Here is a 17,266-nt window from a genome sequence, read left to right as displayed (position 1 = left end):
CGTAGCTCTATTATAAGGGTTATAAATGTCGTGCCGATAAGTGCCAGGCCATTTAAGCTAATATTTTGGATTTTTTACCGTAATTGTTCCTGTATCTCCATATCTTTTTTTTTTCCGAAGTCAAAAATCATCAAATGACCCCTCCCGCTGTGGGTTAGCAGCAGTGAGGGAGTGTCAGACTCTTACTGACTAAAAACCGTCGTGTTCCGTCATAGGCCGTTTATGTACCAGGGCCGCGGTATCTCTTTCGAACAACCCGCAGCCGTGTATCTCCATATCTTACATCAAAATCTTGTATGTAGTCATTCTCCTTTTAAGAATTGACCATATTAGAATAAAACCACTTTGGACCTCTAATGACTATGACATAACCACACCGATTATACAACAGACAAATTGTTCTAACTTATCACTGCCAATTATAAATTCTTACAAATTCATACGTGTGTGGGCACCATTATGTGATTCCATATTGGACTTGCTTCCTCCCACTGTAAAACTATTTTCACTATTTACTGGGCAAGAAACCAAAAGTCCACTTTCACTATCGATTCGCTATAATTAATACAAAATAAAGCAGTCTCCAGCCAATTGGACAATACAAATGTATGATGTTGAATTTTAATTTGGTTTGATGAGACGTTTCACAGGTTTGAAAGCGATTTCACGATTTGTTTATTCTGGTGTTTAGCTTTTGCAATCCTTTATTGGCAAGTCTTTTGAATATTATCTTTGCATTAGTGGTGTACGTTTTTAGGTTATTAATTGGTTTTTATCACGTCCAGTCAATATTAATTTGTCCGATTGCGATTCTACTTTCGTTTTAATTTTATTTTAGCGCCTCATTTTTAACAGCTACTTAGTGCTATTTAGAGGTGTGAATATACACATTGGATTAAAATCGATCGTTATATGGTTAATTTTAATTTCCGTATCAAATAATTATAATTATCATTACTTTCAAATTTATTTATAGACTTTCTTATGTTCATAGGAACTAATTAATTGAGTTAGTTTTACTGTGAAACTTTACCTGCAATTCAGGTTAGGTGTTAAGCTTTTACTTTTTAAGTCCAGGAAATCATTAATTGGTTAGACTCTGCCGGAAGAGCAATTAGTCAAATCATATCCTTATTTCTTTCTATAAGCTGACATTATCAGTAGGTAATAAAAAAAATATCGTGACGTGACGTATTTTATGTGAAAACCAAGATTTTTAGGTGAAGTATTCTTAGGTGCATAGAAGTTAAAGTTCGTTCTAGTATCTGATCAGTGTATCAAAATGCGACTGAAATAGCCGGAAAAAGTCTGACCCAGTTCAGATGTTAGAACAATATCTTTTATTGTCCACAAATTGGTAAATAGGTACATCTTTCAAAATCGGCTCAGAAACTTGGAATGTCTTCAATTGACCCCTTACGTCACCAATGAGATTTGTTTACACAACAGCCGTATTATTTTCCGTTCTGTGTTGCAAGATGCAAATATATTTTTGTAAAGTGCAATATTGTTCCGCTGTTACCTCATCGGAATTTGAGATGTCATCTTTAAGTGCAGTTCTGTTGCGTTCTTATAGGTTTGCTCTAGATGATTTTGGTGTTAATTTAGTAAGAACTAAGTCAGTTGGTCATTTTGGATTTTCGCAACTTTCTTACCCAAAAAAGCTTCATTTGGGTCTCATAACTATACCTGTCTATATTATGTAGATGAGTAAATATTTTACTGCAAAGTTGATTAAACTCTTTGAGGGAATCATATTCCATACTGGTTCCCTTGACCATATCTACCTACTTTTCTTGTCACCACATTTAAAGTGATTTCAACATCCTTCCTAAAGGTTTGTCACACATTTAGTTCCACTTTATTTTGACATGTGTACATTTAATAACATGTGAGGCAGCCATTACGTGGGCATTGTTTGTTTGCTGCCAGTCAGCTGTGACTGGCGCTTCCGACTTCGGAAGGGTGTAGCTGTGATTCAATTATGCTTGTCCTATGTTGTGTTTACGAGTAGTAATATGTTTGTTTGTGTGCTTTTGTGTGATAGAAAGTAGAATAGCAAAGTAGTCACTTTAATTACTACTAGAATTAAGGCAGTAATTTTGAGTGATGTTCACGTTATTACATAAAATATTGGATTTTGTATGGTGGAGGATTCTAACTGAGAGTGTAGATCAGTTTTAATTTCATTAATAGAAGGTGAAAAAGTTTTTTTATGGTATGTAGTTGTTATGTAGCCAATTTCTGGCAAAAAGAGAGCTGGAAAAATGTGCTTCATGTTTTGTTTAGAAGATGATGCCAACCTCAACTAATTCATTCATAGATTACATAGTTAAGTACAATTACTTTTATCTCACTTTTTGTAACGATTAACAAAACAGTGAGAAAGTACCGCGAAAGCGTACCTATTTGCGTTGCAATTATGACGTTGGTTAAATCAAAATCGAGGGAAAGAATAAAGATTTACGTTTCGATAAGCGTGTACTTTGAACGAATTAATATTATGATCTCACCTTTCCCTTACGCGCTGTTGCACAACTCTTGGCCGTGAGAAGTTAAATAATGACACATTGTAAATTTGTGACAGCGTTGTAAGATTTACACCGAGGAAGTTCTTGAGTATGCCGCAGATTGAGATCTAATCTGTGGTCGATTTGCCCGACCTGCGATAATATGCTATGAGTCTTTTGAAACCAGCAAATAATAATAAGTATTTCTCAAAAATAATTCCCAAAGTTTAGAACATTAATCAACGGCTATAATATTAATATCCCGACCATTATATATTTTTCAAACGTTATGTAAAGACCATTCAAAGATCAGGTGTATCTGTCATGAAAAATAAAAGAGCTCATCAAATGAAAATGAAAAATCAACTCGTATTTAAATCACAGCGCGATGTTTTCGGCGCGAGCGCATTGTTTACAAACAAAAGATCTTTGAATAATAACGACACTTGCATTTGTTACGTCATCACGACGGTGGCGCCGGCCCGGGTGTAATTGGAACTATGTTAGCGAATTATCTTGAGTTATTCAGGTAAACTACGTTTTAGATTACATTAGAATTGATGATGTTTGTGACTGTAAGCTGATCAACATTCCTTTAGTTGAGTTAGGAGTTATTTGCACTATATTCACTTCATTTATAATAAACACATCAATCGCATATTTCCTTGAACTTTCTCTCTTCAGGTAACTTAATTAATTTCTATGTCTTACCATACACATACACCATAAGAGAACGTCACACGTACGGGAAAGAATAAATTCTTATATTTTTTACAAAACAGTTTTAAAAAACAGTTTTCAGCTACTTAACAATAACTGAAAAATCAAACAAATTAGTTCCAGATACCAAAACTACATGCACAGAACAACTAAGTACCCAAGTACCACAAAAAGTACAACCTACAAATTAATATCCGCACGCAAAACACAATTTTTGCAACCGCGAAATCCGTTACAAATTGTATTCGTGACTTTCACACGAGGCTAACAAAATGTACTCTCGTATCACACGTCATATTTCATACAATGGTGTCATTCCCGTACGCAATGGGAAGAGCATTTCAATTACTGAAGTGTCGGGGTGTCAGGGAAGAGAAGCCTTGGGGATAAAATTGGACTCTCTAAGATTGAATAGGTGTTTGGCGTCCCTGGACTGTTCTTAGATTAGTTGCGTAAAGTTGGGGTCAAGGTGAAAAAAGACAATTTGGTTTACTCATACATGTATTTACTAAGATAATGTTTTTTTTTCCGTGATTTGGTCTTATATCGAGCTGGTAGTTGTAGGACTTACCTCATAGTTTTATGCAGCTTAAGTTACATAAAGGAACCTGAATTAAAAAAAAAACTATTAAAATATAACAATATGCAATCCACAAGTGCTAAGTGAGTGAGACTTTATTTTCTCTAACTACAAATAAATCAATTTTGATAAGAAAAAAATGAAAAAAAAAAAACATAAATGTAAGTGTGAAATAGAAGTCTATATTCCATTAACTAGCAGCTATTGTTTCTATATATTTTGTACAAACAGTTGTGATTGTGTGATTACTTGAGACCGTTAGATCGCCCGCGGCACGTGTCGCGCTTGACCAATTGAGATGTCTGTAAAGAAACCCGAGGGAACCAAGTCTATTTCAATTGTACGGTTTCTAATGTTTGAGGTCTGATTTGTAGTATTTGTCCGTAATAGCTGTTAATATCTGGCTGTATAAAAAAATAAGTGATTTTCTTCCGTATAACGCATGAGCTCATATTATGTTCACAGGTAATTTATCGAACTCTAAAATTGACAGCTGAAACATTCATCGTTTTAAAACAACAACGTTCCATCCCTTTTCATTTTCAGGCCTTTTTGTGTTTTAGCTTTCCCCAAGTAGCCCTTTCTGTACCTTCAAGGAACCATTCTTTTCGAAACCATCAAAATTTATTTTTAGCACCAAAAAAAACGTAAATTCTTGACCAAACGAGTTTTCCTACCGTAATCTCAAACAAAAACAAAGAGTAACAAGGCCGTTGACCCTTTGTTTCAATATTAAAAACCCGTTGATAACAAAAACTGACTGCAGAGAAACAAAACAAACATTATAAACAACGGCCGGAGTTGATGGCGTTAAATTGTTTTTAACGGTAGCCGAAGATTCCGTGCACTTGCTTATAGTTCGGCCATTCAGAGAATGCGTTCCTGACACGTCGCGATTGAACTGACGACGTAACTTTGCAATGGCGTTGCAGTTACGATAAAAATATTTTTGCTGGTTGTTTACCGTTTTAACAATTGAGGAGCATTAAAACAACATTATTATATCAATAATCAATGAATGTTATTACGTCGTCAGTTCAATCGCGACGTGTCAGGAACGCATTCTCTGAATGGCCGAACTATAGTTACTTACCATGTTCTGTCACAGTGCTAAAGTGTGAAGTGGTAAGCGCCATTTTTGGAAAATTTCTAATACCTGTGGGAAAAAATATTGTAACATCCAGGAATATAATTTTGTTTAAAAAGCTGTGAATAGTTATGACAAAACAATATACCTACGTAATAGTTTACTTTCAGGAATTTAAAACTAATCCTCAATCATTTTGTTTAAAGAATGTCTTTCTTTAGGACTTTTCTCATTTTCCGGACTTTAGTAGACCCTAGAGAACAAAAAAAATATATCTCAAACAGCCTAATTTAATATCCTTCCACCTAATTTACGGTCAGCCTTAACACTGCCTAATTTAACGCCACTGCACATACGTAGATACTTAAGCCAACTGTATCAATAATCATAATCCATAAATAGCCAAACACATTCAAACAGCGATCGGATACAGCAACAGTGTTGCGCAATGCGCGCAGTTCGCGTGTTGACAGCCGGTGACATTCCTGCGTTTGCGCATTGGCGTTACGTGCGCCATTACCAGTGTCAGCCGGTAACCTAGTCAATTGAGGCATTATGTTGCAGCCCAAGCCAGGGGAGCTAGCGATTTTGAAAGGAGCTAGTTTATATGGTCAAGAAATAAACGTTGAAAACACCGTGTCTCGATTTTGTATGTTGTCTGTCAGTAAGCCAAACGATCGGTTAATAAGGTGTCTCGGAGTCACCAAATAACACTTTACTGTAGTAAAAAATACATCATGCCCTAGTGCCCTCTTTATGCGTCTATTTCTGTGTCATATAAAATTCTAATGTGTCTCAATTTTTCGGCGGCGTACTCAAGGGCGCCGTGGCTTAGTTGGTTAAAGCGCCTGTCTAGTAAACAGGAGATCGTGAGTTCGAATCTCGCCGGGGCCTACTGATGTGTACACTTTTTGGGTATGCTATGAAAACATTTCAAGACAAAGAATGAGAAAATGTTATATTTGAAAGAAAATTGACAGTGAAAAAGAAAGTTCTGGAAAGCTTTTGAAGAGAGTTTACAACTTCCACCATTTGCATGGTAAGGAAGAATTGTTAGCGACACAGACGCAGATCTGCATCCATTCTGCCGTCATTTATTTGCATAGCACTTTCTATTTCCGCTAGATGGCGCTTTTCAGCCTGCCAGTTACGCAAGGAGGCTGTATGGCTAAGTTTACACGTTTTATCTATTATACTTTTTTGTAAACAATGCTACCGGTAATTTGGTTATTGTCTGTGATTTGCATACTGAATTCTGTGTGAAAATAAAAGTTGGTCTTCCCCGTAGGGCCGGTGTAACGTGATGAGTTTATGACAGATTATTTTGTGGTGTGGCTGGTGTTTGATGGGATAGCCTTTGGCTTACATTCAAACATGAGACTGTTTAAAACTATTCCAATTTATAGTTGCTTGTTTTTATTTTATTTTACTCTGGCTCTTGAGTGAAATAAAAACAGAATCAGTTCTTAGACCCTTCACAGAAAGTTCCGTTACATTGTTTGTTGAATCAATAATATAAAATTTATAACCATACATCGGTACCGATACATTTCAATTCTGATTTACAATATTTCTCATTCAATAATCCATCTGTTGTATAAAACATTAGCTTTCTCAGGGTTCATCATCATCATCAGCCTATCGCAGTCCACTGCTGGACATAGGCCTCTCCAAGTGCACGCCACTGAGATCGATTTTCGGCTTCTCGCATCCAGCTCCTGCCAGCCGCCTTGCGCAAGTCATCACTCCACCGTGCCTGAGGACGTCCTACACTACGTTTGCCGAGGCGTGGTCTCCACTCCAGAACTCGTTTACCCCAACGGTTATCGGTTCTTCGGCTAATATGGCCAGCCCACTGCCACTTCAGCTTGCTGATTCGGTGGGCTATGTCGATGACCTTGGTTCTCTGACGGATTACCTCATTTCTGATGCGATCCCTCAGAGAAATGCCGAGCATAGCCCTTTCCATAGCCCGCTGAGCGACTTTAAACTTGTGAACCAGCCGCACCGACAGTGTCCACGTTTCGGCTCCGTAAGTCATGACAGGTAGGACGCACTGATTGAAGACTTTTGTCTTCTCAGGGTTGTCACCACTCAACGGGAGCTACTGACTGCTGTGATTTATGTTCTCTTGAATATTTAACAGCTGATATTGAGGTTTTGTGGCAGCCCTGCAAGAGTATGCAAATAAAAGTCGTAAGCTAGACACGAATTGGAATGCTGGCACACAATATTGTGATTTTTGTGGCAGACAAAGAAAATGGGAATTGAATTTCGAACTATTTCTGAATGTTTTCAGATTGGTCAGCAAAAGGGAATCATTTTTATGTATCGAATTAGAGCAATAGCGCAACTAGCGGCTTGGACGCAGCGGCCAGGTCGCGCGGCCAAGCCGCTAGTGCGCTATTGCTCTTACATTTTGGTGACATCGATTTTCAATTTCAACATTTTTTTAAGAATTTCATGTGGTACTTTCTTCATTCAATGCAAAAATGTTTTTGTATACAGAAACAGTTAATTTTTTATCTAGCAATTAAATTTATTGACATTAAGAGTGAGTTATTTATAATGAAAGTGAGTAATTTCCTCGAACAATAGAATGAAAGTGTACGCCTATATTGTTGGTGGATTGCTATGCATTTCAATTAAAATTCTCATCACGAACGCGTATTTAGTTGAATTCATTTAATTACTTTGAACATGTTGTATTTTTCTAATTTTAACCTCTGTTTTATTTTTATTTATTTGATTTACACGACTTCAAAAGTCACTTACATAAATCAGAGTACCTAGGTAAGTAAATTTCTTACAAAGGAAACTTAAAAATAAAGAAAATTGAAAAAGAAAGATAACAACAAAGAAGAAATTAGAAACAGCATAAAATGTTACAAGACGTTTTACGTTACGTTTTGACCGTTTTCACTATGGGATTTCCAGTCCGATTGAGAAAAAATGAAAATGTTTAGATTCTTGAAACAACTAGAAATAAAGATGGATGCTATCATGCCTCATTCCTCAAACATTATGCAAAGCAACGAAATTATTCTTTGCCTTTCAAGTCTCCTTTAAAATATGCACATTGTACTTGTTTTCAAAAACCAAAACAAACACAAGACATTATGGATTTTCTTAGAAATTTTCCGTTTGCGTCAGACTTTTGTAATGCAAATGTTTCAGCCGATGTTTTGATGTGTTCGTAAGATGACAGTCGGAACGGAGCGTCGATACAACATACGCAGGTGTACCAAAATAATGGTGATGTATGGGAAGTTGTGCAATGCACACAGGAGCCATGCTTTTGTTAAGAAGTGAAGATGTAAGAAACGATCTCTTTTTGGATGACCGCGACAAGGTTGAGGAAGGTTACATAGAATATAAAGAACACCATTTGGCTGCGAGAATAATCAGTGCAGTGTTTCTAGAAGAAAAACTATAAGTTAACTGTAAGACAGTTTTTTACGGTTCCGTATTTTTAATAATGAGTAATGACTCCTTAGAAGTTTGGTATTATGCTTTTATTATGAAGTTCGCTGTGGCTACGTTCCCTCAATCCTCGGTACAATTGAGAGCGTCACGCGTATGTTCGTAATTCGGCTAATGCAATATAAACACAAGAGCCGCGGCCCGACGTTCATATGGTTAATTAATTTGATTTGTCGCCTGTCTGTGCTCGGATTGTGCGCCCAAAACATTGGCTAAAGGGTGTGTGAAAATAAGCGAATTTAAACGTCCTTGTCGGGCTGAAATAGCTCAATTTTATGGACCTTGCGACATGTTTATAAATTGTGCCGTTTTACAGGTCAATTTCATAAGAAATGTTTCGTGTGAATACTTCATACTTATTAATATTTGTGTGAGCCAAATTACTGTTAATTTCGAAATACATAAAGTAATCATCAATGGATTAAATATATTCCAATAATCGTCAAAAACTGAGGGCATGTCTTAGTTGAACAGTTTGTGGATTCGCTTTATTTTAGAGAACTTTAAATACTTCAGGGGTAATGAAAATAAAAAGTACATAATTCAGAAAATGACGTCGTTACAACGCAAGGATTAAAATCGAGCACCCTGTACTTCATAACAAGCGTGTATGCAACAATTGAATGTCACTCACGAGTAATTTAATCGAATTGCTCTACACCTAAGTACCAAATAACAGTGTAGGTGACATACTTACTGCGTATGTATTTATCTGTTCTATACAATGGATAATATTACACAATGTATCATTTTTTTTTAGTTCTGGTTGACCTTTTGGGCGAAAATGTCCTTCGCCTATTTTCGAATTTACGGCAACATATCTGTTTTCTCATTATCTGCTTATACCAGCCTTTTTCATAGCATTAAATCAAGAGATTTCATTGTTAGCTGTTCTCCCGCGGTTTCGCCCTCGTCCCCGTGGAACTTCTTCCCGTACCCGGACAAAATATAGCCTGTAACTCGGGAATAGTGTAGCTATGCAACAGTGAAAAATTTTTCAAATCAGTTCAGCAGTTTCTGAGTCTTTATAGATAAAATAATGCTTATCAGCATTTTACCTACCTATATTTATAAACATACCAGTTCCTATATGACATAAAATCAATAGAGGCTTGTCTCTCCATCACCGTGTGTACGCGTCACACTACGTTATCAGTGATGCGTTTGTTATGCACGTGACTAAGGACTCGTGGGGCTTCCTTCCGTATCCATGGGAAGTAGTACATAACCTTGCAAAAGGCCTTACTATTGATAATTTTCTTACAGGTGTCGATATTTAGTCATAGATAACTTGCCAAGTAACATCATTAAAAAGTAACTATTTTTAACTGAGGTATGTGTATGAAACTTGGTACTTATTCAGATCTCACTTCTTTTATAGGCGAAGCATTCCCATATTATCGAACTTGGCAGCCTTTCACATTTTTGTTTTGGGTGGGTTTAAATATCTCGACAGAACAAAATTTCAATCAAAATTCAATTTTGTAGTAAGGCCCGTCTAGTTTATTTCATATTCGAAAACTATCTTCAAAATTTAATTATGAAATTAATTTACAACGAAGAATTTGGAAAGTTAATGCCAGGAAACTACTAACTAGTGTAATTGGATTCACCTTTTCAAATCCCTGTCATGTTCCCAAATCCGATTGTGCTTGTCCGAACGTATTCCCGTTGTTTGAAATGGGGCACAATCCAATTTTGATTGTTACGTCTGCTGTCAATCCTAATTTTAAGGTTTGAACTTTTGAGGATTTATTGGGAATTGTGTTTATAACTTATTTGATAATTCGTAATTTAGAACTAAAAAGTTCTAAAATCGTACTCAAAAGAATTAAACAATTCTACAATATAACCAGCGTCGGCCATAAACCAATTTTCACACATAAGCCTATAAATATCTAATAACTTAACCCTTACCGCGCTGACTTTCTCTCCGCACCGTATAAGGGTCACAAAGACCGCGTGTTTCCTTGTAAGACAGTGACCGAGTGAACTTCGGTTAACTAGACAGTGAAGGGTTATCTCGGGCTGGTCATCGATTGTGTTCGTTCACTATTAGAATACGAGATTGCCAGTGTTGGGACAGTAGTCATTCGATTTTTGAGGGTTAAAGGTCCCTTTGCGGTTTATTTAATGACTTGACAAACGGTCTATCTGTGTATCTCTGCGGTCTTTTCTAGGGAATTAGGTATATCTGTATTCTGCAAGGTTATCGAGGTCACTTAGCGTTTCCGTGTAAAATACTGGAATTTTGCCGTATTTGGTTACTGGATGTGGGCTGCGAGATAAATGGGTAGAGGTAAAGAGGATAGTTCGTAGAGTGCAAATTGATTTAAATGATTTGTATTTATAGACTTTAGCGGTAATTCTAAACAGAAACATGATATTGAGCAGGCTGAATTTGAACTTGTTATAGTGATCCAGGGGTGGACTCCAAAATGTAATATATTCATAAATCCCACAAGGAGATCCCAACAAAACCTTACTCAGGACCATAGCCATCGCTAAAACACTAGACCACCATAATGACAGCAATACAGACATAAGAAACTATTACTATCACTCACGTAACATGTATTTCCCACAATGCGCGCAAATGATTGATGCGCTGTCAAACAGACCATGTTTACGTCTTATAAAAGTTATAAATAATGAGGATTATACAATATGGCATTTCTGTACGTAGATATTGTTTTTGCTGATATTATTGTGGTATTGGTTATGGGAATAGCTGCTAGGAAGATAGCTATTACAGAACTACTTTTGACTGAAAGCTCTAAGACCGAAAAAACCGAAAACCAAATGTTTGGCCAAGAACAACTTTTTCTCGATTCTACGTATTATCGAAAAAGTTATTCCGCTAATTTCTACTTCCATTTGGACAATATGCATAATATTTAATAAAGATTCTACTACCTCTCTTGTTCGGCTTTTTTCTACTCCAATCCCAAATCAACAACTAAGTAAGTATTTATTCAGTCCCCTGCTATATTCATTACTAGCTTCTGCCCGCGACTTCGTACGCGGATCCTGTCCCTTATGCCAGCGACTACGGGGTCAGCAAAATCAAAGATCTGAATTGTCTGATATTGAATTTTAAGGGCCCGTTGACTTGAAAACAACGGAATACGCATAACCATTAGAAACGTTCCATATATTTCATTTTTGTACTTTAACGGCAAAAGCACAGCAGACTAAACAAAACGCTGAGAACTGAACCGCAATAGACGTGACCATAGGGATAAAAGTAGTGATTCTAATTAGTCCGCATTTAAGTTGTGTGTGGCAAAAATATTACACGTATTATTACGCAAAAAAACATTAAATAGATGACAAAGTCGTGGTGACTTAGTGGAAGTCGTGGTGGTTTAGTGGGTAGAGAACCAATCTCTCAAATATGAGCGTGCGTCTTTGATTCCAGGTCTGGCAAGTGTCTGCCAATGCAAGTTTTCTAAGTTCGTATGTACTTTCTACGTATATTTTGGATACCAATGACCGTTATTTGGAGGGGATGTTAAACTGTAGGTTCCGGCTGTCATTGAACATTCTTGGCAGTCGTTATGGATAGTCAGAAGCCAGTAAGTCTTACCAAGGGGTGTTGGGTTGAGCGGGTAAACGGGTTGTGGAGGTCAGATAGGCAGTCGCTCCTTGTAAAACACTGGTACTCAGTTGCATCGTGACTGGAAGTCGACCCTAACATAATTGGGACAAAGGCTCTTGAGATAATAACGACAATAATAATGAGATATAGGCACCGCAGGACATCTGAGGCAAATGACGGGGAGTAGCGACCCCGCGGGGCTATATATACTGAGTTCTCCAGGGAGAGTATACTGCCCCCATCTCCGGCCGGTCGGAGTGAACCATGACGGGGGTAGGTCTCACGCCTCTGGTTTAGCTTGGCCGTCCAGAGTGGAGACGCTAGAGCACTATTAGTAGCCCTGCTCGGAGGGTGGGTGCCTCAAGGTAAGCACAGGGAACGCGTTATCTGCGTTTAAAGTCCGCCGAGGTATCCTCACCCTTCAGCCGCTCATGTCCCTGTTGCCCTCTTGTTGCTATTCAGTGACTGGTTCCCGGGAGCCCAGTAAGTGAGGTGGCGAGTCTCCACCTGCCATTTTTACATGTACCTAATACATTGTCATCCACTAACATCCCATCACAATAGCCCAAGTAGTTTCCTCCATAGTTAGCAATAGTTTAGCACAGAACCGGGGATTGTCTTTTTTTTAACGACGTCCACCGGGGATTGTCCTTGGGTTCATTTCTATAGTGTATAAAGGGATAATCGTCGGTTTTGTGTCACCATTTAATAAAAGTTGTCTCAAAAGGGCTTCAGCGTGTTGGCTTCGGCCCCACGTTTGCCTCCCAAAAATTCGGAACTCTGTAGTCCCGAGGTATGGAAGAGACATACAAAATAATAATGAGATATAACGCAACAAAGTCGGAGAGTGGGGGCTCGTGACGCCACGTCTAGATATGTAAAATTTGTACTAAGCAGTGACTTAACACAAAATTCAAGCGTTGTTGCATCTTCGTTATTATTTGTTTGTGAGAGAGAGAAAAGAAAAATACGTGTCCATTATTTTAGGGTTATCTAAAAGACGGACGAATTACTTTTTTTGATTCACCATACCTATTTCATAACATTCATTTCTATACATTTCAAGCGCAGTATTGCTCTTGAAGTTCCACATCAGGTGTTCCAGATCTTCGATGTTTATACGTCAATAGAGAGTGCTTATCAGATTGAACCACTTTTGCTAAAACGTCATGTCTTCATATGCTATAGTCTAGCTGGGCTCCTGGAGTTCCACATCAGGTGTTTTAGAGAGTGCTTATCAGATTGAATAACTTTTGCTAAAACGTCATAGTTCTATATGCTATAGTCTAGCTGGGCCCCTGGAGTTCCACATCAGGTGTTTTAGATCTTCAATTTGTATAAGTCAATAGAAAGTGCTTATCAAATTGAACAACTTTTGCTAAAACGCCATACCTGTATATGGTACAGAGAAGCTGGGCTCTTGGGGTTCCACATCAGGTGTTCCAGATCTTAAAATTTATTATCTCAGCTGAAAATGCTCATCACATGAAACAATTTTTGCCATGGCATCATTTTTGTATCTCTTATAGTTTTGTTGGTCTGTTGGTGTTCTGCATCAGGTCTTCAAGTTTCGAAGATACATTATAGCCTATATGTTGACCAGGCTTAATACTGATACAACAAAGAAAAAATCATTGAAATCTGTCCAGTAGTTCCGAAGATTAGCGTGTACAAACAAACAGACATACAGACATACAGACATACAGACATACAGACAGAATTTTTTTTTTGGATTTGTGCTCCATTACTGTTTCTAAACCCCACCCAATTATTATTTTTTTAATATATTCAATGTACAGACACAGTTTTTTTACAGATTTATTATATGTATAGATCAGTTCTAACAACAGCAACTTCCCGATCACTAAGTGCCACAACAAAAAGGTGCACTCAGGTACAATAACATGGACTTCCATCTAAATATTCAGCATCCGGCCTCCTAATTGATTCTGCAGTTATTAGCCACGCTTCATTGAACATTTGAATCTCTTTGTTCATTATACTAAGTGCCCGTAAATCTGTTTCTTGCACACATTTTTGTTTTGCTACAGAATTATAATTGCAAATGAGCTTAGTTTCAGACTAAGTTTTCTCTTTAAGATTCAATTTTGCATTCTTCGTTTGTTTTTCTGCTAGCTTTGTTAACATCCGTGTTTTATCTTTTATTTCCTTTTCTCTGTTTCTCATCAATCTTCCAGTTATATGAATAAGCTTCTTCTAAGAATGGTGTGAAGGAAATAAGTTGTTGTGTTCTTTTTGAAAAGCCTTTACCTCAATAGATTGAAATCTCTCCTTGCATAGAATTTTACTAATCGCCGTACTAAGGACTTTCATTGTTTACCGGTCATACATCGATCGTTACAGTTGCGTGCGTTTGCGCAACTTCGATCATATTGCACGCGATTTGCATACAATGGGTGCGATAAGCGATGTTCTGGATTTGGCTGATCCGAAATAGTTACGTATTGGAATAGGGGTTTATTTAAAATTAGGAGATAATCTGTAATTGGTTGTTTCGCGATAATGCCCAAACATGTGGTTTGAGCGATACCATCGGTTACGAAGCTACATTCCAAAATCTTGTTACGCCCTATGCTTTCATGTTTTTCCTAACAATCACAACATAACTATACTTCGGCCGTTCAGAGAATGCGTTCCTGACACCTATCAGTTAGTCACGACTAGTGATGGGCACAACATAACACTGAGTTCGTTACCGTTCCTTCAAAATGAACCGCCGCATTATTTTAAGATTATTTTCGTTTTAAATTGGCGGAATCATTTGTTTTATATTTTAGTTATTTAAGTGGAAACCAAAAAAAGGTAATATTCATATAATAAAATTGTTTTATTTATTCTTTGTTACAAGTACATTGAATTGAATGTGCGAACAGAATATTAATCAGACTCCGATTTGCTTGAGGAGGTGGTGTCTTCATCATCATCTTCGCCTACATGTATAATTATATTATTATCAATAACAGAATCAATCCTGATATCTCGGTCTAACAAAAGCCGGGTAATCAAATAAAAACAGATCGAAAACACTTGAAAAACGTGGTCTATGCGCACGAAACGACAACGGACGACTGTTTTAGCGTCACAAAATGGCGGCCCATAACGCCATTTGGGGTTACCATTTTTAATCTAAGTATAAAAATGCGGTTTGGTCATAGTTTTATTTTTATATTTCATAAAAGTTATAATTAAGTCTTATAGTCCATTATTTTCCAATTCTTAAAAAGAAAATCAAAACGTATTATTTTATATTATAACTGTATAAGAACAGATTACGATACTTGCCTGTTATTTTTAGCACAGCACTACAAAATATAAACCGCTGACATAACCTTGTAATAGCGCAGTATAGATTTAGAAAAATATTGTTTACCAAGTTATTTGACACTCAGTTTGGCACAAAATTATAACATTCATTGATTATTGATATAATAATGTTGTTTTAATGCTCCTCAATTGTTAAAACGGTAAACAACCAGCAAAAATATTTTTATCGTAACTGCAACGCCATTGCAAAGTTACGTCGTCAGTTCAATCGCGACGTGTCAGGAACGCATTCTCTGAATGGCCGAACTATAAGCTTTTCCACCAATATACATAAGCAAACAACGCTGTAAAAGATTTTGGTACATTTCTTCCTTTCAATGGTACTAAAATTTCTTCAGGCGTGGTCCTTCGGTACAGAGCCAGTACAGTCCGCCATTAATCTTGTTTCCAAACATCGGTTTAATGGAGTGTGTAGTTGCATGTACAGGAGCGGTTGCATTCAGATGAGTGGCGCAACTGGCCAACAATGGCCCGGGTGCTGGCGACACGGTCCGTGCGTGCGATAGTTACGGTGCCTGCTGGCTTTGTGGCGAAGCTCTTACTGATCAAACGGATGATAGACCAAGGATTTCGTTTGTTGAAAGACCAAAACGAATGTGTTCTTTTGGGATGAATTAGGATCATTTCATTGTATGGTTTTAAGGCTAAACCTTTGATTTACTAAGTAGGCCTAATATATTTTTACCAGTGTATCCTGATCTCCAAAACACCTATCAAACGTGTCCCATTCTTTATACAACTCGAGTTCATGATTGCTCCAGTAATCTAATAGAATTCTTCATCATTGTTTCAGTTGGTGGTGAACTTAGCACTGGTGATTTACCACGCGCTCGACTACACACACTCGGAGGATGAGGAGCGGCTTATCTCGCCGGACCTTGAGGGTCTTATCACTGAGATGACGGCCTGCGATACTACAGGTAAGCTAACAACCAAGATAAACTCTAGAATTTTCTAGAACAATCGTCTCATTAACTTCAGCTGTACTGCTATCCAGGCAGGATAGCCTTTTCATTATCTATTTTTATTATTACAAAACTGCAGTGAACGCATATTTTGTGCAATACACAAATTTCAAACAGGAAAGGTTTGTACATCGGTTTGTGTTACAAGCTTTTATGTGAACAATTCCAGTAAATTACTTAGATCTTAATCAGAAGCGTTATTTGATCATAGTATTTCGTCAGTTTTTCAGCCCCGGAAAATTATGACTCTTTGCAGCCTGTTAGCAATCTTCTGTTTCTCAAGAGCCCAATTACTTGTCGATCATTTTCTGACCACACTCAATTGTATAACCACAACATTATCCATTTACTTCCAATAAAAGTTCTCGAGTTACGAATTTAGAACTATGTGATTCTCGGTATAGTAATTGCCAAATATTTCAATTTTCTGTATATTCATTCATCAATCTTTTTTGTATATTTGCTTTTAGGCTGTTTTCTCAGATCATCGTCTTTTTGAGGTCAATTTCTAGTTAATTGCTGTAATGTTTGGCCTCGTAAGTTTTTGCTGCAAATGTTAATACATTTGCTTACTCTCCCGCTAATAGCAAATCATCTCACTTAATAACAAGTATTGATACAATAAGTGTTCTCAGAACTTTCACCCTGTTGACCTTTATGCTTGTCGTGTGGAGTACGCGACGATCGCTAACGATACTTAAACGACTCGATTTCGTCTTATTTGCATTATTTATTTGTTTGATCTTCTTGGTTCTGACTACAGTTTGGTTTAAGGACTTAGACCTCGATATATTGACAGGTAGTGGAATATAGGAGCAGTCATCGTCTTATTTATAAAAAAAAAATACCATTAAGTGTAGTGGTTACCTACTCCATGAATCTCGATCGCGAAGGAACAGCTTTTGCTCTCACAGTCAATTTATTTTAGTTCAGAAGGGTTAAGTTAAATGTAGAATGTAGAAATATTCTCTCTAA

At 37.2% G+C, this 17,266-nt stretch overlaps 1 protein-coding gene and 1 non-coding gene across 6 annotated transcripts in view; both read left to right on the top strand.

Moving 5' to 3' along the window:
- LOC124646358 (protein spire) overlaps positions 1-17,266 on the top strand; it is a 165,745-nt gene that overhangs the window by 80,953 nt on the left and 67,526 nt on the right. For all 5 annotated transcript variants that reach the window (XM_047186489.1, XM_047186486.1, XM_047186488.1 and 2 more), the window contains exon 3: positions 16,120-16,246. In XM_047186489.1, coding sequence (XP_047042445.1) covers positions 16,120-16,246 — 127 coding nt within the window. The remainder of the gene's footprint in view (positions 1-16,119; positions 16,247-17,266) is intronic.
- On the top strand, positions 5,718-5,791 carry Trnat-agu. Its single transcript has one exon. It is a non-coding gene; the product is annotated as a tRNA-Thr (tRNA).

The sequence above is a fragment of the Helicoverpa zea genome, chromosome 3, assembly GCF_022581195.2.
Source record: "Helicoverpa zea isolate HzStark_Cry1AcR chromosome 3, ilHelZeax1.1, whole genome shotgun sequence".
NCBI lineage: Eukaryota > Metazoa > Arthropoda > Insecta > Lepidoptera > Noctuidae > Helicoverpa > Helicoverpa zea.
Note: the sequence above shows the minus strand (reverse complement) of the source record. Positions and strands in the feature narration are given on the sequence as shown.